At 44.1% G+C, this 21,568-nt stretch overlaps 1 protein-coding gene across 1 annotated transcript in view; it reads left to right on the top strand.

Annotated features, from left to right (window-relative positions):
- Positions 1–21,568, top strand: part of SMURF2 (SMAD specific E3 ubiquitin protein ligase 2) — a 1,116,208-nt gene that overhangs the window by 910,851 nt on the left and 183,789 nt on the right. The window contains exons 12-13 of the mRNA XM_086930925.1: positions 7,822–7,925; positions 8,394–8,508. Coding sequence (XP_086787051.1) covers positions 7,822–7,925; positions 8,394–8,508 — 219 coding nt within the window. The remainder of the gene's footprint in view (positions 1–7,821; positions 7,926–8,393; positions 8,509–21,568) is intronic.

Below are 21,568 nucleotides of genomic sequence, written 5' to 3'. Positions count from 1 at the left end.
AACGCTCCCTCTACCTTACACTCTTCTCGATCTTAAAGTACTTAGTGCAATATCCTTCCAGTCCACTAGACTCCTTCCTTTACACTCCGCTGTGTTGGCATGAGTGCTAAAATGATATGGTGTCCTAAACCCTCTCCCCCACTTCCTCGCATTCCTTCCAGCCAGTAGAATCAAGATATATCTGTCCACCAAATTCATCTTTACTCTGACCAATTCTCAAACGATTGCCACAGACCGCAGGCTAAAAGAAAAGAAGAATGCCCTGTTGACCAGGTGCCTCCAGCAGGCACAAGCATACTTATCAGCCTTGGTTACGATTACAGCCACCATGTACTCCCCAGGAATTTAGTGATGCTGAGTGGAGACATGACAGTTTTTTTATAATTAACAGATTTAATGGATTATACGGAAATAAACAAAGGAAGAAAAGTGTTGTTCATTGAATGTGTGTATACTGAAACATGCCAGTTTTGACTTTTGTAATCTATTCTTCTCAAGATCCTAGGTTTGACCGAACAGAGAAAGATCTCAACGGTGATTGGGAGAACACCAATGCTTGACTGAGATGAGCGAGTTTCTCAATTGTAGAATTCTTTTTGCCTGGGCCATTTCTTAATTCCTCCTGGTTATCTGTCCCTTTATGCATGAGGGAGCTTAATAGATTGAAAGGACAGCTGCTCGTACACTAAGTTACACCCTCAATCTGATTCTTCCTGTTCTTCACTAGGTCAACTTGTGGTGGCAAAAAACTAGTGAGCAGTATTTTTTATTAGTTGGCCATCTGTCAATTTTATTGTAAAATAGGAAACCTTTACAGACAGTTTACACTAGTCTTGTTAATTTTAATAGTAGAATGGCACATCTTCACTTCATCACTCTGGTCTGCTTTGGATTCCTGTGGAAGTACTGCAGATTGTTCTCATCTGTATGTTGTGAATTATTCACTGGTACTTCCCATCTGCCCCTTCTTCGGATTGATTCTAGCCATAAAGCACACTTTTAGACATAAAGCACAATTCTGTATGTGGTTCCATACTGGGTGTTTGTCTTCTTTCTAGACTTTTGGGATTGGACCCTATGGCACTTTTTTCCTAGCATTCCACCTTTTCTGAAAGGTTTGTGGTTAGTCTTCTTTCCAGGAGTTGGCCTTGGAGTTCTCCAGTCTACCTACTACCCTAGAGTTCTTAGTCTCAGGCTGCATCTTTGTTCTCGGTCTCAGGTATGATTGATTGGTCCCCCTCATGCACAGATCTCTAGCTTCTCTGTTCACTCCCATTGAATCGCTCATCTGACATCTTTGAACCAGCACCACCAGCTATGCCATTTCGGTTTAAGATTCTCATTAATTTTACTCCCATTGGTCATGGTCTTTTTTTCTTTTTTTGTTGGGAACCAGATTGCTGTATGAGTAAGAGCATTCATTCACCAGCATCACTCCAGAATATGGTCTGTACAGCTATTCAGGTTACTCAGTGAGTTTGGTACTTGCTGCTGACAGCTGTGTGTCACTAATAGGTTACAAGTTTAAAGATCAGTTATCCTTCCGAAGGTCAAGTAAGAGCACCATCGATTGTGTAACAGTAAAAGCCATTATTCGCAGGTCTACAAAACTCCAATAACTGGGCAGCAACTAAAATGACAAATTATTATTACTTACCTCTTTATTTTCTATTGGGAAGCATCTGGTGATGTGCCACCAGGCCTAGCACTTGTAATATTATAGTTCATTCAGTCTTAGACAGTTTTAAATTTCTGCAGTTAATTCAGTTTCTCTTTTGCTTTGCAGAAGATGTAGAAAATGTCTCTATCTTGGGCTCTTTTCCATAAACATTGACTTTCTGTGCCTGTGTGTGTTATCCTGGAACACTTTTTCAATAAAGAAATAGATTTATTGTTAGCTTGTTTAAACCTGCCTATCTTAAGCCAACATCTGCTTTTCAAGTAACTACTTAAATGCCATAATAATTTAAAAAGGAGATAAAATACAGGAATTTTGGTTAGCTAGGCAGCAGCCTCATTGGTGATGAATTTGTCACCATCAGTCTGCTCCAAGTTCCTATGTAAACATGTTACATACTGTTCCCTACCTTCATGTTTCTTTTGGCATCATTCTCCATCTTAAATCATCAGTCACCTGTGTGAACATTTTTTGTCTTCTCAGAGAATCTTCCTTTGCTGTGCTTTTCAGTTGCCGTATTGCAGCTTTGCAAAAAGTTTCTTGTGACACAGGAAAGTAACGGAAAAATTAGCATACCATATATTTTGTTTTTGTGCCTGGTAAACAAGCAATTGAAGAATATGGCTTTTTCTGATATTGATTAGGTGATTTAAAGACCGGGCACATTAACAGGTACGACTGCACGTTTGCTGAAACTGCATTGCCAATGTGCAGACTCTTCTGAGTTGGGGTTTCCCTGCAAATGGCTTGTAGAGGCTTTGCCTCCAACTTGGACTTTAATGGATCCACTTTGATACTCTTATGCTCGCTCATACCGTATTCTGCATTCTTACTGTCCTTGTTGCGGAGTTGCTTGACAATGATCTGGCTGCTTTGAGTCTGAGGAATAATTGACTTTGTGAGGCACTAATATCTAGGTGTTTCTGTAGCAGAGCTCCATTGCCTGTGATTTGAAGAAACACCCCTCTGCATGTGCCAATCATTCCATTCAAGTGTTTGAAGGCCTCAGACCTGTGTTTCATCATTCTAGAGTGACATCATTCTGGTGTGCCCTCCAGAGGCAGACTTCACTTCAGCTGAAAAGTAAGCCTATGTGGAAGAGGCCATCGCGGAGGCAATCCTCAAAAGCCCCAAGTACCACAGCCTATAGTCAAGATGGGGGTAAATATTCCTCTGTATCTCGTAGGGTCCCTATAGTACATGGCATTTATGGTGTATGTGGTCTCCAACATAGATGCTAGGATTCATGGTGGCTACAGTAATACAGGTGCAATCATGCAATTGTAAGTCTGCAACCTTGTGTTGTTTCTCTTCATTCAGTTTGTTACATCCCGGGCATACCGGACCTACTTTTGAGGTGTTTCTGGTGTATAAAATTCCTGCAGACTAACAGAAAAAAATATATTGGAATCTGGATCAGAACTATTCATGTTCCATGATTGGCTCAGCTAGAAGTATCAATCCATAGGCATCTAGCTGCTCTTCCTGACAAAGCAAGGTCATGGATTCAGTTTGGGGAAAAAGCGTATGGAATTTCTGCCTTCATCTTAAGGGTAGTGATTTGTTGCAGGGCTCTTACTACCAGTGCTTAATTTGAGCCGGTGTTTTAGGTGCTCAGCACCGGCACTTATGACAGTCTGCCACATGGTTGCACCTTTTTTTAATTTAGAGATTTGCACAACAGCTGTTTATTAATTCAGTATACTTTAAAAATACTAATTCCTGCCGCCCAACCCGTTCTTATAGTTTTCGGGGCCTGAAAACTTGTCAAAAATGTCACACTTGTAGGAGGAGTGTGATGGTTGGTACTGTCATTGGCAGAGCTGGTAGAGGAAATGGGTGGTTCAAGCTGCAGTGGCCTCCCGACGAGGGCCCTAACACCTATTTATCTACAAATTAGGCACTGCTTACGATAAACTGAGAGATACTCCTGTGAGATAAACCCCTATTGCAACAAATCATATGGTTAACCTATCTGGCTGCAGACCATACCACAGTTTTTCCAGTAGGTCAGCATCCTAACTTTGCCTTACTTGAGTGGATCTGAGGCCTACTAGTTCTTCCTTGCTCACTGAATCTGCTAATAGTACTTTTGTGAAGAATCCACAAGAAGGTGGTTTACACCACAATTAGTTTACACCACATATTGGCAGAATCAACAGCTTTGGATAGAGACACCTTACTTCTCACAAAGCAGAACAAGAAGACTTCAGCCATTCACAGCTCTTGGAAAATCTCCACAAGATACCAAGCAGAAAACTCTTCCTCCATCTCTCCCTTTGCCAAGCATCCACTTGAAGCTAAATTTGTTGTAGCATCTTTATCACAGTGGTGTAGCTCTCACATCAAATTGAACCATCAACTGTGCAAATTGAGTGGCATGTGGAGGCCTTCTGTTTGCTGAACGTGAATAAGTGGCAAATGCAGCACAAGTGTTGTGGGCTCCTGGTTGCTATGACTTCAGTATGAATCCAACATAAGCCTAAGATTGGCGCACAGCTATCACCAATACATTCTAGCTGCATTTGTGCAATGGCAGGAACACTTAAGTGCTGCATGTTTACTCAGAAGATCCACAGACAGAGGCCCATACTCATCAGAGAGATTCCCTACTCCAGTTTATCCAGGGTACCCATAGAACCCATATATTTGTTGTCAGTCATGTCTTTGGAGGACACACATGGTCCTTAGGAAGACACCCAGGGGACCATTGTGCCTCCAAGTGCTTCCCTTTGATAGAAGATGCTCTCTGTGTTTACTGTTGTTGTCTGCAATTTGTTTTGAAACCGTTATCTTTGCATGCTTGCCATGTTTCACAGTGATGTGATCTGAAGAGGCCTACAGATAGCCTCTTACTGCTATATAAAACAAACAACATGGAGTACACCTTTCACATAAGTAACTTTACCCTTTTTGCCAATTGATGCTCTCACTGGTCTACAACTTTCTCTTCTCATAATTCCGAAGTCACATGGTGCAAAATGGATAAGCAGAGGAATTCCTCTTTCCTGACTGGTCAAGAAGAGCCTTTCCCTGTCAGTAATTCAAAGTGTCAGCCGCAAATGTAATTAGAGAAGACAGAGTTGGTTCTAAAAGTGCAGACCCTAGGAAGACAGTTCAGCATGCTGGTAAAATCTGCATTCCTGGTTCCTTTTTGTTTTTCAGTGCAGATGTGGTCTTCTTGTTAGCATAGCTGTTGATGAGCAATTTCAGGTAGACTGTTTCCATTGAAGCAGGAATAAGGTTGGTTTGCCTACCCCGGTCCATGTCTGCATTTTCACAGTGAGCAAAAAACGATAAACTGGAGAGCGGCCCAGATTAATCACTAGTGGATGAGATTAATACAAGCATTGCATCCATTATTTCTTGATTTTTATTATCTGTTGGAGAAAACTCATAATCTAAAGCATTCTGTTCCTGTACTGTATGTAAATAAGTGCCCTCTTTTTGCATGGTTGCCCCCACTTTTTGCCAAACTGTTGATGTACTTTAACTAAGTGTGCCCTGGGTTCCTGCCAACCATGTACCCAGTGCCTATGTTCTTTCCCTAAACTGCATTGGTACAAAACCCAGTTGGCACTCTTTGGCCACATGCAAGTCTCTTGTAAATGGTACCATAGGTACCAAGGGCACTGAGTCCAGGAAAGGCCTCTATGGGCTGCAGCACATATTGTGCCACCCTTGGAGGCCCTGTACCTTTATGGCTATGGGATTTATAAAGCGCATGGCTACCCGAGGGCTTCCCAGCACTACCCAGAGGGGCAATAGGTAGGTGAGACATCATGGGAACAACCACACACACACTGCCATTGCAGGCGGCATGTTTTGGTGCAGAACAAAGTGAAGAGGCGACTTGGCACAAATCCCTTTGTGCCATGCTAAAAACTCACTGCCCTGGCATAGGTAAGCCACCTCTCTAGCTGGTTGCACTATACCAGTGGTGAGGGTACAGGTACAGGTGCATGAGCCCTGAGCCCCCCCAGTGTCTAAACCAATTCTTACACATTGTAAGTGCAGTAGTGCCATTAATAGTATATGGTACTGGGAGTTTGTCATTACGAACTCCACAGCACCATAATGGCTTTACTGAAAACTGGGAAGTTTGGTATCAAATGACTCGGCACATTAAATCCACACTGATGCCAGTGTGGGATTTATTGACAAATGCACTCAGAGGGCATCTTAGAGATACCCCTTGAAAAACAACCTAACTCTAGTGTCCTTGCTGAGTGCCTCCTTGCCAGCTGCCATCACCAGACATGTTTCTGGACCCCTGAGTCGAGAGCCTGCTGCTCTCGGGGGTCTGAAACAATGCACATCCTGGGACGAGGTGCCAAGCCTCTTCCCCTAGGATGGCTATGATCCACGAAGGTGAAGCTTCAAAGGCTTTCCGCCTTTGTGAGCTACGCCATCCCCAACCTGTTCTGACCCCCACTTTGGGTGGGAGAATCAGTGGATAAACCAAGTGAGAAAGGGACGTGTGCCCACCATTGCCTACCACACCCCTCAGGTGGGTGAGTCGAGGTGAAGCACAACTCAGTCTGTGCCAACTGGCAGATGGTGGACCCAGTCAATCAGAGTGAGGCATATGTCCCCCTCCCACTGGAGGGTGGCATAATAGGGGTGTACCCACCCCAAGGAAGGGACCCATTCGTCCCGACCTGTACCTACCTGTAACACCCCTAAATGTAGTATTTAGGGGCAACCCTGAACCTTGATTACTCAGAGAAGAAGAAAAGAGGACAGAAGAAGCCGTGCTGAACTAATAAGAGGAGGCTGCCCACTGACACTGCCCCAGCCCTACCGGCCTGTCCCCACCTCAAACCTGCTCCAGCAAAATCCCTGTGTTCAGCAGCCCCTAAGAACCCCCTTGACCTGCCCTGCCTTCCCAAACCAAAACTTTGTCTCTTGTCAACACCGGATTTGCTCACCCACAGACTCTGGCCAAATCTGTGAGTCTGCACCAGACGTCTAAGGCCCAATTTCGAGTGGCCCAACACCACGAGGAGGTCTCCACAGCGATCCTGACCTGAGATCTGGTGATCTCCGCCCTGCCTTGAATCTCCAATCAACGCCTGCAGCCCCTTTCTGGAGGATCCCCCGACTGCGACCCGAGCTGTTAAGAAAAACCAGACACCTAAAGACACCCCTGCACCCGATGTCCCACGGCCTTGGGTTGGCCATCCAATGGTGTCCCATGCATCCCAACTTACCTCTGCAATCAGTGGTCTCCTCCAGAAGATCTTCATCCCTGTGCCTGCTGTGTTTGTTGCATCCGGAGAATCCCCATTGAAATCAATAGAACATCCAAAGTCAAAATAGCACCCTGCACCCAGCTGCCCCTATGCTGCTGCGGGTGCACTTTGTGTGCTAACTCGGATCCCCCTTTGCCCTGAGCCTAACATCAGGAATTTTGCTCCCACAACCTTGTGGCCTGCACATGAGCAGCCACCAACCAGAGGCCCCTTATCCCCCATTGGATAAAATTGGGCCTCAGCACTCTGCACCTAGCCACCGTAGTGCAGTTGAGTGTTTTGAGAGTGGATCCTCGACCCTGGGGGGACCCTGTTTCTAACCCCAGAAGCCCAACTCCCACAACCACGTACTTGCCTGTAAATCGATAACTCCATTTCCTTACATAGGATTACATTGACTGCTTTTCTTGAAAATTGTTCTAAGTGTGGAGTTGGTTTGAATGGAACTCTAAGAATACTGCAAATATATAAAAACTGCTAATATATAAAAACTGCTTTACTTGCTTGAGTGTGTACACTTATGTGTGTATGCTTAGACCTACCCTTTGATAAAGCCTTACTGCTCGCCCACCCTACCACAAGGTATTATCTACTTTTACCTCTGCCTACCTTTGGGGTTCCACTGGACTCTGTGCACACTATACCTTACTTTGGTATAGTATATACAGAGCCAGCTTCCTACACTGTACTACCAAAAGCATTACATTAGCATAAGTTCTCACTTGCATTGAAATTTGGATTCTCATTTGGTTTCAAGTTTGAAGGATATTGGTGTATATGCTGGATGTTTTTTGGGCCGCACATTTTAGTGCATAATACTGGTTTTCGGTGGATTGCTCTGTTTAGATATTCATGGTATTAATTGTTAATATACTTTACTCATTGCAGGAATCTTACAGACAAGTCATGAAAATGAGGCCGAAAGACCTTTGGAAACGATTAATGATAAAGTTTCGTGGAGAAGAGGGTTTAGATTATGGTGGTGTAGCACGGTAAGCTACATTAACTCCAAGCAGAAACTTGGAAATTAATGATGGTACCAAATATTTTTTATGAATTGTCACTAACTTAAAATATTTCACTTTGTCTTCTAATATGGGTTTATTCACATGGCATGGAGTTTTTTAATTGAAATATTAGTACCCACATTCCCCAAATATTTACCGTAAAAATGACATAGAATAGTACCATATAATTTATAAATGAATGTAGAGATGGCATTTAGACCAAAATTATGTTTTAATGCCAAGGATGTAAATATAACCAGATGGGTAAATATACAGTTGTAGTGTCTTTAGAATTGAATGGGGATTTCAGAGCCTTGAATTTACCAAACTCTCTAAATTTGAAGAGAAGATGTGTAATTGGCTGTTAAAATAATATGAGCTAATTGGAATGCTTACTCTGTCAGAGTTGGTAGTTGTTTGACCACATCAAAACTTCTCTGTTCTAATTTCCAGAGAATGGCTTTACCTTCTGTCCCATGAAATGTTGAATCCCTATTACGGACTTTTCCAGTACTCACGAGATGATATTTATACTCTGCAAATTAACCCAGACTCTGCAGTTAACCCGGTAAGAGTGACAATGGCATATGAACCGCATACTTTTGCTTTCTCTTATCTTCACATTTAAACTGCAGATTGTTTTAAAAACAATGTCTTTCACAATAGCAATATAACATTACCTTGATCTGCTCTCCATCATAGGTGTCATTTCATGAGGATATTATGAAGAGTATAAACAGACTTGCTAACCGTATTTTATTCTTTACCCTCACCAGGCTATTGTATTATCTATCTTCACAGGAAACCGCTTGTTTGTCTTATCTCTCCCAAGCCCTTTCACTTCAGTGGCACAAGTCAAAGTGATCATTAATTTGTTTGCTTGTCATAACTAGCGGGGTATTCTGTCTTTTCAGAAATTTACCTTTTTGATGGTCTTAAGAAAATTATTCTTTCAGTTCATCAGAGATGCTTGGCTGTGCTAAAGATTGCCAATATGAGTGAGCTGGTGATGTTGTAGACTTCATCCACTCATTCCTCTCGAAAAACCCGATGAATATCCTGGTCTGCGGTAGAGCTGCCGTCCTAGGAGTTGTGACTATCACCTATAATATTTATGGTACAGAGGCTAGGGAATCTGTGAGGCACTAGTAGTTACCTGCTGAATTGCTGATGAATTAAGCCTTTTATTTCTGGACTAAACCTACATTTAAATTGCACTTGGTGTGAAGTCTTTAACTGAGGAAGATATTCCTCAATTTCCTTTTGAAATTTTTAAGAGCTGTTTCTTTTCACCTTTTCAAGTTCAAAGGGCTATTTGTATTCTTTTATTTGGGAGGGGGCGGTGGGGGGGGGGGGTGCAGAATCTTGCATACGTAAATATATATAGTGGGGTATTCTGTTAGTCCCCTTCAGTCATTACTATTGTAGTGTCATTCACAATTTGCTTCTTCCCCCCACAGCTTACAGTTTGGGACAAGAGGTCAGCCTGCTTCAGCCTCTGGCGATCTTCATTCTGACTGGCCACACTTTCCTCAAACACAGAATGCGTATTTGCTTAAAAAAGCTCCTTTCTGATAGTGGCTTCTAACTGCAGATTTCTTACCATAGACTAGTCCCCAAATGAATATTTGCATACCACAATTCAAGATGAGAATGTGTGTATTTTTTTTTGGAGCTGTTGGGTAAAGGATATTCTAATACCCAGGATGGATCCTACCCCTCCATATACAAATTATTGCTTGGGGAATAGGCCCATGGGTGTTTGGTGTGGCACATTGATTTCGCTTACTTCAAAAGAGTAAAATTCAAGGTTTTGCAGGGTGCTTTTAAAATATGGACCTCAATTAGGAAAAAATTGAAACTAAATAGGATACACAGGTATACGCCTTTACAAAACAACCAACTTTTACCAGAAATTTTTCAGGACGGTTATATGGAATCTTGGAGGGAAAAAGGGATAAGACACAATGGGGACTTAATAAGGGATAATACAATTCTGTTGTTTGCTTTAATTAAAGAAAAAATTGGCATGGGAAATAATCACTTTTTTAAATATTTACACAAATTAGGGACTTCCTTTTTAAAAAGTCGATCCAGGGCCATAAAATCCCACTAATGGAGGCAGCCTTAGGAACTCAAGGGAAATCAATTTCTAAGCTATACACATTACTTAATGAAATAATGGAGGATGATCTTGTCAAGCATAAGGACCGGTGGCAAGAGAAGGTCCAAGCTGACCCAGGGGTCTGCGAGGACTCCTTAATGCTAAGTTCCACTGCAGCTATTTAAGCTAACATTCAGGTGCAATACTATAAGACGTGGTTAAACCTGTATATTACTCTGGCGCTGATTTTTAGGTGGGGAGGTACCTCTGGAATTTACTGCTCCCGTTGTGGAGAGTTGGCCGCCGATAGTGTGCATATATTTGCTACATGCCCATGCTTAATGAGTTTAATTGGAAAAATGGGCTATAACGTTAAACAAATCTCGGATAGTGATATTGACCTGTCACCACAAGTCATATTGCTGGGTGTAAGCAACCAGGTTCTGCCAACACCTAAGAAGACGCTGCTTTATATTATGATGGTGGTGTTTAGGCTTACCATAGCAACATTGTGACTTGATAAAGAGCCCCCTTCAGTTCACTGTTGGCTGGGAAAACTGCTGGCTACATATCGCTGGGAGAAAGAAATATACAAACGCAGAGGCTTAAGAGCTAGAAAAAAAGGGGCTAATAGTTGGGCTTCAATTAGCTCATGGATATGTTTTAAGCTGTTAAGCTGGTGGTCCGACAGGGTTGGAAGAACTGGCAGAACCAGAACCAGCTATACTAAAAGGAATTAGTTAAAGGATAGCTCTGGTTATAAGTTAAACTTAATTCTAATTTAATTTAATTTTTCTGGAAATGTGGTCTACTTTGGCTCCGGTAGTTGGGTGGGCTGGGGGGGAGGGGTGAAAAAGGGAGAAAAAAATCTGATATATATATATATTCTGTATTTGATCATATGGCATGTATTTGTTTTTTTTAATTATTTGTATTTTGAAATGATTTATTTGAAATGGATGATCAAATAAAAAAAAGCTGCTGTTTGGAGAAAAATGTCAATTTTCAAAATATATTTAAAGCGGATACTTCAGTTATAAATTATGAGACACTGAAGAGACTTATTACTAATAATATTACCTTTGTGCCGGGGACATTGCAGCTATGACTGTTAAGTATTACTCACCAAGAGGCATTGCAGACTAATGAAGTTGTCATACATTACTGCTTTCAACCATGCTGATGAACTGAGGTAAACATTGCTAGTAATCTTTCAAATGGTGGCCATTAATGTAATAATGTCTGATGTGCTCACTTTTACAACATTCATCATATTAGTAGCTCAGGATTATTTTCATTGATCCTAAGTAACTCTTATTACAGAAAAGGTTTTGAGACCCCTGATTTAAGCCTTTTGGGGAATGTCACAGACAAATATCTGTGGTGCTTGGGGTCATCTCACAACTCCGCGACCTGAGGTGAGTGCACTCGAATACATCCAAAAGGCATCTGGGAACAGGAGGCAAAGCTTTCATCAGCTGACACCGAACGATTCTTCATCAGTCAAATTCACAAGGACGTTCTCAATGCCACAACTGGTACTCTGGAGGACTTGTCGTCCAGGTCCTATTTTTCAGGCAAGTATTACACGAAGAAAAAAGTCCAAACGGAGTTTATCCCTGTTCTGCCACTACAAGTCTCCTGGAAGGGTGCGAGGAAACTGTGCCTCCAGGACCCGCTCCCGAAGTCATTCCGCCGATCTGGTCCTAGGTTCTGCCCCACTCTAGTCATGTTTCCAGGGCTACACCTTCTCAAATGTTTAGGGGACGATGATGCACCTGTTTGCTCAACTGACTCCCTCGAGAGCACCTTCGGGTCTCATTGGGTTGAGCGGACTCCCAACTGAGACCGAGCTGGTAGGATCTCCCTCTGCGCAAGTTGGGTCCTCTAGGTCAGTTCCCAGACCAGTGCTGCCTCTGTTGTTCCAGGCTCCATGCCCCATGCAGGGGCGTGATCAAGGACACCAACCGTATATCACAACCGTTCTGTCTGACACCAAGGTGGCGCAGCGGCAACCTCGGCCGAGCTCAACTTTCTTGACCCTGTCACTAATCGTTCTGATACTGTTATTGTTCCGCAGAGCAGGGAACAGTTTAATAATGACATTTTTGGGATGTTTTCAAATAATGGCACTTATAATGCCAGAGATTACCTCGCTGTGGTGTGCCACGATGATAGTTTGTATGACTAGCTTCAGGAAACAAGTGGTTTAGACCCCTCCCTTGACTCATTTTAGTTTTTTCACCCAGGCCTGGCCAATGCAGAAACTGCATTGTTTGCTATAGTGGGCCATAGAGCCCCTGACATTCGTGACATCCAACTTCCCACAACAAGAGGTCAAAATAAACTTTTTGACTCTGGTCTTGCAACCAGGGTAGACCTCCATAGAACCTATTCTACCGTTTAATGAGGCTTTGACTGATGCCCTTTGGGGTACTTGGACTAAACATTGCACTGGTGCCCTCGTTCAGCCACCAAATTACCAACCATCACTGCAGGGTACCATGGGATCTGGTATTTCTTACCAAGCATCCTTCCTCTAAGAGTCTGTTGGCACAGGCTTTTGCAAGCAAATTTGACCTCAATGTTTGCCCTTCCACCCTGCCGGATAGGGAATCCATATGCCCTTCCACCCCGCCAGTTAGGGAATCCTTGATGCTTTTGGGCGCCGGGGTTTCTGAGCTACAAGTCATGCCCAACATTCTGTGAATACTGCCTGTTAAGCAGGTTCTCCCATGCACTGTGGTACTCTGTGGCCCAAGTCTTTACTATGGTGTCTGAGGAAGCGCATGCTATCCTTTCACAGGCCCTGGGGAACAACCATGAAGTAAAAAAGCTTTATATTGCTTCTGTCTTTATACAATAGACTCCTTGGGCCGAGCTATTGTGACCAGTGTTGCCATCCAATGACATGCTTGGATGTGCTCCAGTGTCATATTAGGGGATGTCCAGGCTGCACTTATGGACATTCCCTTTGATGGGTCCTAACTCTTCAGGAGCAAGGTGGATTCGGCACTGAAGTGCTTCAAGGACAGCGAGACACCGCTCCTTCCTTTGGATTGTCTGCTGTTCCTCGCCTGTTGACTGTGCAGTTTCGCCCTTTGTGTGTACCTTAATCAGGGGGTGCCAACTTCAGCAGCAGAATTACTCAGTCCAGCAGTCCTCTCCGTTAGCTGTTGCAGCCGACGACTCCAAAGGTCACATGGATAGCAGAGGCAGCGTGCGGCTTAGTCCATCACTCCATCTGGTCCCACACCCAAAGCCTCCTTGTGTCCTTCACGACACACAACAACCCTGTCGGCAGGAGACTCTGCCACCTCTTGCCAGGGTGACAGGACATCACCTCTGACGAGTGAGTTTTTGGAGAACGTTTGGCGGGGTTATGCCTGTCCCTTGGAAGCCCTACCACCCTTGCCCCCATTCCCACTACCTGTCTCTTTTACAATAGAATGTGCAGGTTGTTTTGGCCAAAGGAGCCATAGAGAGGGTGCCAAGACAAGAAGTTGGTCGTGTTTGTTATTTATACTTCCAGTGCCGAAAAAGCGTGAAGGGCCATGTCTTTTTCTAAATCTTTGCCGGCTCAATGCCTTCCTGAGGAAGGACACATTTAAGATGATCACCTTTTCTCAGGTCTTGTCTTGGCTCATTTCTGGAGACTGGATGGTATCGTTGGACTTGCATGACGCTTATTTTCATTTTCCCGTCCTGTAGGCTCACAGGACAGGAGCCTACAGGACGGTATTACCCGAGATTCATAGTGGGCCAGTAGCATTTCCAGTTTGCTGTGCCCCTCTTTGGCGCTACCAGCACCCTTGGGTGTTCACAAAAGTGATGGGGATGGTTGCAGCTTATCTGCGTAGTCCGAGGTCCTAGTCTTCCCCTACCTCGACCACTTGCTGCCGAAGGCAGACTCGCTCTAGGGGGTCGCCACCTGCCATCAGACTATGGCACATCTGTTCACATTGGTGGGGTTCCCTTTAAAATAGCCAACGTCATACCTGACTCCTTCACAGATGTTTCCTTTCATCCATGCCATTCTGGGCACAGCGCAGTTTTGCACTTATCCCCCAGAGTGAAGAGTCGAGGGTATTAGGGCTATGATCCTGATATTTCAGCCTCTGTCCTGGTTCTCAGTGAGCTGGACTCTGAGGCTGCTTGGGCAGATGGTCTCCTGCATCCTGCTGGTAAAGCCTGCCAGATGTCATATGTGGGTAATTTGCTTGGATATGCGGTCCCTAGGGCAGCAACATCAAGGGGACCTCTCCACAGATGGAGGAGACTGTACAGGGTTTGCCGCAGTGGCTACAGGACTGTGATTTGGTCAGCAGCCGACCGTTATCCCTACCCCACCCAGAGCTGACAGTGGTGACCAATGCAACACTTCTGAGTTTGGACGGCCATCTGGAAGAGGTGGAGATCAGCGGCCACTAGTCTCCTGCTGAGGCTCAGTTCCACAACAAATGTTTTGAGTTACGAGCCATCCGATTGGCTTTGAAATTCTTCCTGCCCTCCATTCAGGAAGGCTGGTTTCAGGTATTCACAAATATATACTACCTTCTATTCAGACAAGTTGGTTCTCCTGATACGTGCATCCTTCTTATCGAAGTTGGTGACGCCTTTTCACAGATCAAATTATCGCCGTACCAATGTTTTTCGCTCCACCCCACTCATCTGAGGAAGAGCATCTCCCTTGCTTCGACCCGAAGAGGGCTTGGTGGGAGTCCCAAGGTAACAGTAAAATGGAAGTATTTAAACTTCAACATTCAGTTGCCCATAGGAATTCACTAGCTTATTGCAACCTATTACCATTGTTTTGAAACATCCAAACTCCAGCCATTCCGAGAGTAGACCATTGTCTCCTTCCCCTGCAGGGCCACCATGTCTCAGATTTCTTACCGCACGCCGTCTTAGGAAGTCTCCCTAAGCTCTGCTCAGTTAGTGTTTCTACTGTTGCCCTTCTGAACTTCCAGCTAGCTTTTCATCTGAGGTACTGTAGTGTAGTTCCTATATTCCCAATAGGCTCTACGCATTGGAATAGTATATCCTATAGATTAGACGTAGGACTGAGTTCGACTAGGTCTCTATCAAATGTACTAGACTTAATTTTGTGTGCCTGCTAGCTCAGAGGCCACTAGAAACTTTCTTGAATTCACAAGAAGGGATTAGTCTCTGACAACCGCATAAACATGACAACTTTGTTTCCCCAAGATAAAAACGTATCTTCAGAGTCGTGGAAACAATAGATAGATATTTCACTCAGTCAATCGTGCATGCTTTGTTTCACTAGAGGTGCAGAGAAAGTAGAAAGAAGGACGTTTTCAATAAAAGGATTTATTGAACAGTCTTTGTTCTCAAGCATAAGAAATGAACTGCTACAATCATAAAACTGGTTGTAAAATATAATGCATACAGTATAAATAGTAGAATAAAATAATACTGTGGGAGCATTGTACGGTTCCTAAACCATATATAAATACATACATAAATAACAAAGGCTAAAAGTACTCAACTGGTGCTTCTAAAATACACCTACCCCGGTGTACCTAACCTAAGCTTAGTACGAGGGAAGGAGTGAATGAGGTGTAGCATAAAAGTAGTATTCTTTTGCCAAGAATCTGCCCAAGATTTCTCTAAGGGTCTAATCAGCTCCGTACCTTAGTTTAGAATGAAGAAGGTCGGTCTCGGGACTCGATTTCCCAACAACCCGCAAGGGTAGCTCGGAAACACTGGAGCTGGATTTTTCGGCAGGAGAAAAGATAGCGTCTCTCTCAGTGCGTCTGCTGGAGGGTCGGCTTCCTTCAGCACTTGCAGTAGCAGGGCGCGTCGGGCAAGTAGATAGTCGAACTGCTCCAAACCACTGTGTGTTTGCTTGGGCGAGTGTTGGCATATTTATACCGTGAAGGTGCAGAGTTTGACGTACAGTTGGACATAATAACGTCATCAAAGAGCCTCAGTTCTTTGAAAACTCCATGAGTATTTGGACAAATCAATATTCAAGCAAGGGGAAGTCCCTAGCTGCTGAAATCTTTGTGGATTTTCGGAACTAGTGGAAGTAGCCCTGCCGTATTTGGACTGCATGAGCTATGCTTAAATATGGTTATGATTTCTATGCCTACATAAGGATATGTTGATTTATACCTATATAAGGGCATGAATCGTGAAACTTACAATAGGGTCCTAAAATAATACATAACAGTACAGTCAGGAGAGTGAGTACCTATTTTTTTTCTTAATGCAAGAGTCTAAAAAAGGGTTGTTTTAGACCCTGTAAGACTTGTGGAAAGCCCAGAATGTATTCTGAGGCCCCACATAAGGATTGTCTTTGCGGCCTGTATCCAGACCACAAGCCCAGAGTATGCAAGTATTGTTGTACTTTCTCCACAGAAACTCTCAAAGACCTTGAGGGTAGGCTGCTTCTCTTGCTGCAAAGGAAAAAAGCAGCAAAATACTTAGAGACCTGGATTGTTTTAGGGTCTTGAAGTGAAGAGGAAGACCCTTCTTTTCCTGGAGGATATATGAGGCTTCTCCTCAGCCTCAAAGTAAAGAGAGGATTGAGGAGGAAAGAGCCACAAAAAGACCTTCATGGGCCTTCTTCTCACCAGAGGTCTGGTTTTGCTTCACCGTCCTACGCTTCACACTCCTTCCAGGGCATCCTCAGCTAACAAAACCCACTCGTCAATGGTCCTGTTGACAAAGAAACGTCAGTCCACGGCTTCCTTCTCCACTGGAACTGGTGCTCCGTCAACGGTTTCATCAGTGACTGCGACTACGCCGATGGTCATGATGATGGCGGCTTTGTTGACTACTGCAATTGGTGGTGTCACTGTCCTCGGCTCCGGTTAAACAGTGTCCGTTCAGCAGGTTCCTTCACTGTCAACGACTCTTCAACCATTGCAGCTGGTTGTGTCGTCGACTATCCCCGTCGATGACCCTCTAGACGAGTAAAAAAGACTGTCTGCTTCTGGAGCCCATGCCTCCTTGTCTGCAGGATTTCTCAAAGATTTCTCCATTACCTCCTTCTCGTCTCCTGGATTTCCAGGAATCTGAAGAGGATGGTCCTCGTGGTCCTGCATACAGTCCCTCACAGCTCAGGCTTAAGTGTCACGACTCGGAGGAAGAAGAGGCAATAGATGATCCGTCTACTTATTTGGAGGGGATTATTCTTTGTCTGATCTAGGGCATCCCAGTTTGCAACGTTTGGGTGCATTTCAGGAGCACTACCCTTATGAGGAACAGGAAGAATAAACTCAGGAACCCTCCATTAATATCCCCATGTCATTGATCACTTATCTCAGGTTAATGCTGAAGGATTATTACAGAAGGTTTCCTGAAGCGAACTCTGCTCCGCAGCCACCACCTGTTCAGGAGACTGCCATTCCTGTGTTGCTGGCTATGCCCTTTTGCCAAAAAACAAGACCTTTCCGCTGCTCGCCAAGCAGGGAATAGAAGAGGTGCCACCCGATAAGCGCAATCTGGGGTTCTATTCTCACTTCTTAATAAAGAAAAAGACAGGGAAATAGAGGCAGATAATGGATCTCAGGTCATTGAACAAGTTCATCAAATCTCAACTCTTCAGAATGTTGTTGCTCCTGGAAATTTTGCTTCTCATGGGTGCGAGGGACTAAATGGCCTCCCTGGATCTTCTGACTTGTATTTTCATGTTTCCATTCATCCAAAACATTGTTGTTCTGTCAGGTTCGAGGTGGCAGGGTGCCATTATCAATTCAGGGTGCTATCCTTCGGGTTAAAGTCCGCTCCAAGAGTCTTAACCAAGTGGCTGCTTTTCTACGGCGAGCCGGTCACCAGGTATTCCCTTATCTGGACGACTGGTTAGTCAAGGCTCCATCACTCCAGATTGCCAGAAGAGCGGCAGACGCTCGTGTTTGACTCTTTCATTCCCTGGGTCTCAGAATCTACCAGAAAATGTCCTCTCAGTCTCCTTCCAGGTCGATAGTATTTCTAGGCGTAAATCTGGATACCAAACTTTCGAAAGCCTTCTCCACAAAAGAAAGCATCTTACGCCTTCAGAGGACAGTATAGTGTCTGTCCGCAAAAAAAGTGCATTTCAGTAAGACATACTAATCCCGCTGCTTCCGCACGGTCACCTAAGGATGAGGCCTCTTCAGGAGCAGCTCAACGCTCAATGGAATCAATCTCAAGACAATATTTCAATCACACTGGTGATGATTTCAGCAATGTCCTTGTGGACAGTCCACGACAATCTCACTATCAAGGTCTTTCCTTCCTCATGTCAAAACCAATGTCAGTATTAATCTTGGACGCTTCCATGGACGGGTGGGGTGCCCACCTACAAGAATTGCAGATCCACTGGAGGTGGTCTGCCCAGGAAGCACAGTGTCGCATAAACCTCTTGGAACTGAAAGCAGTTTTTCTGAGCCTCCAAGCATTCCTGCCAAGAATCGGAAAGTCATCGATCCTGATTCACACGGACAACAACACCACCACCATGTTCTATCTGCTGAAGCAAGGTGGGACAAGATCTCATGCCCTCTTGGCTCAGCAGATCTGGGAATGGGTGATAGCCCACTGAATATCAATACAAGTTCAGCATGTGCCCGGAGTCCAAAACTATGAGGCAGTTTCCCTGAGCAGGGACACCAAGCAGTGTCAGGAGTGGGAGCTAAACGAGGAACAGCTACAAAGCGTTTTTCACTGATGGGCGTGTCCAACCCTACATCTGTTTGCTACGTCACTCAACAGAAAATGCAGGTTTTACGCCAGCAGGTTTCCTCAGCAAGGCTGTCTAGGAAACGCCTTCCACTTCTCTTGGGAGGGAACGTTTGCTTATGCATTCTCTGTTTCCTCTCAATCCAAAGGTTCTGCAAAAGATCAAACAGGAGCCTTACCCGTATAATCCTAATCACCCCGGCGTGGGCGCAACAATATTGGTTTACAGAGCTGTATCATCCATCAGTGTCAATCAAAGTGCACTTGGCGGCAATCTCCATATACAGGCGACGTTCTGGTTGCGTGTCTTTGTGGTCTAACAGAGTGATTAAAAGAGTTCATGAAAGGACTTTTCAAGACCTCCTCCAGTGCTATGGCAATTGAATATTGTCCTGTCACCCTTTAAAACAATTCACAAGTGTGATTTGAAGTACCTCTCACGGAAGATGGCCTTCCTGTTGGCCATCACGTCAGCTAGACGCATTAGTGAAACTCAGGCCTTTACAACGACAAAGCTTTACCTGCAGCTTCTTCAGGATAGAGTAATTTTTCGTACCAATCCATCTTTTATTCCTAATGTTCCTTCTGCATTTCATCGCCATGAGCCAGTGGTTTGCCCTATTTCATTTCAGCTCGATCTTCGCCAGCTGAGTGTGCGCTCCATTCTCTGGACATTAAACGATGTTTAAAATTCTACTTGGAAAGGACCTGGCCTTTCTGAAAATCTACTCAGTTACTCATTGCCTTGTCTGCCCCTAGGAAGGGTCAGGCTTTGATGCTGGCGTTTATTGCTCGCTGACTATTCTATTCTGTCATGAGAGAGTGGCCGCCCTCTGGTTTCCAAGGTCGCAGCTCATTCAACCTGCAAGGGGGCAGCTTCCTCTGCCCTATTTGCCGGAGTGTCCTTGCCTGATATCTGCCGGGCGGCAATGTGGACGAACGTCCATACCTTCACGAAGCATTACTGCCTGGATCCCTGGCAGAAGGTGGATGTAGCAGTTGGCCAAGCTGCTCTGTGACATCTATGCGCATAAGGTGTGGTCTTCTTTGTGTCCTTTTTCTTCTGCAAGTGCTATTGTTGTTATAAGTCCTTAATATGTTTTGAATATTTTCTAATTCAGATGTGTGTCTGAGTGTGTGTGTGTATATTTTGTGAGCTCATGGCATATGCTCTTTATGATTGTTATTCGTATTTGGTTTCTGGGTCGCAAGGTGGGATGTTTCACCTTACCTGCTGCCACTGATCCTTTGGTAACTGCTTACTATTCTAATTCAAGCATGTGAATCTATAAAAGATACAATACTGGAGAAGAAACAATTTACTTACATATACACTGTGATTCTCCAGTATTGATCTCCTTTATAGATTCACATACGACCCTCCTCCTCTTTCATGTTCACCTTCCATACCTCTTATCCCTTTATGGTACTCGTGCTTGAAATCTAAGGTATGGTGGCCCTGCATGGGAAGGAGACTCTATTGTCTACGCTCTGATTGGCATGAGTTTGGATGTTTTAAAACCATGGTAATAGGTTGCTAAAAGTACTCTACTGTTAGCTCTCTTTTTAGTACATGTGGTAATTCTCTCCTGGGTTGGATTAAGCAAGCACAAGTTTATGCGGTGGATCATTTCTTGATCCCCAGCCACATTGAGGGCTTTAAGAATTAACTGGACTGAATGGGAATGCTAGTTAGCCCAATTTAGGTAGAGGGCCACCACCGCAAAGCTTTTATTGGCAGAACAGAATCAAGTCAGTTCTTAGTCCAATCTCATACTGTACCTACATTTTAATATCTTAGCTTTATGATTTTAATAGTAGTTTTTTACACAGTTTACCATAGTATTATCGTAATTTGTTACGGCTGCTTCGAAACATGAAACTGTTTTAATTGATGATGGTTTGTAATGGTTTTAAGTAACTGTACAATACAGTATTACCTTACCTATGGGCATTTGAATGTTGAAGTTTTAAATCTGCTATTTTACTGTTACTGTGGGACTCCAACCATGACGACAGGGAAGATTCAAGCATGTGAATCTATCAAAGATATTGATACTGGAGAACCACAGTGTTCAGGTAAGTAACTTGTTTCTTCTACATCGATCAGACTAGACACCACCGAGTGGACCATCAGCTCTTTATCAGATACATGAGTGACGAAAGGCAAAGCGGTGCAGAAAGTGACCATCTCCCGCTGCATCGTGCTCTGTATTAAGATCTGCTTTGGTTTAGCAAAAAAGCAGTCTAATGTGGTCTTGCAGGCTCATTCAAACAGAGTCAAAGCTGCTTCTAATACTGAGTTTAGCATGCTGAGTGCCTGTCCTGGAAATGTTCCATGCTGCTACGTGAGCGTCACTCCATGTGTCTATGAAACACTACTGTTTGGACAGCCAGGTCAGGCACGATGCCCATTTTCCCCGTTCCATCCTGCAGTTCACAGAACCACCTCCTCTGAGGTACTGCTCTGGTATGTGTTCAAAGGTAAGCAATCTGCAGCTAGAAGTCACTATCAGAAGAACAAGTTACTTACCTTCGGTAACGTGTTTTCTGGGTAGAGACCTTTTCTAACTGCAAATTCCTCAACTTCCTCCCAATTCTGTGAATCGGACTCTTTCACCTAAAAGAACTCCACTTTAGGTATCTACTCACTAGTCCTGACCAATGTGATTTTGGCTCTACGTCTGTGGGCACAGAAGATTCACAAAAGCAACTGAAGTCAGCATGCATGGGTGGCACAAATATAGGCCAGTACGCATCACATCCAGGAAAGACGTTGATGGGGAGCCGCAGGCACAACCTCCTGGCACTCGGGTATACTGCTTCAAAGTTTTCC

The sequence above is a fragment of the Lissotriton vulgaris genome, chromosome 7 (assembly GCF_964263255.1).
Source record: "Lissotriton vulgaris chromosome 7, aLisVul1.2, whole genome shotgun sequence".
Classification (NCBI taxonomy): Eukaryota; Metazoa; Chordata; class Amphibia; order Caudata; family Salamandridae; genus Lissotriton; species Lissotriton vulgaris.
This window is presented reverse-complemented; position numbering and strand designations above follow the sequence as displayed.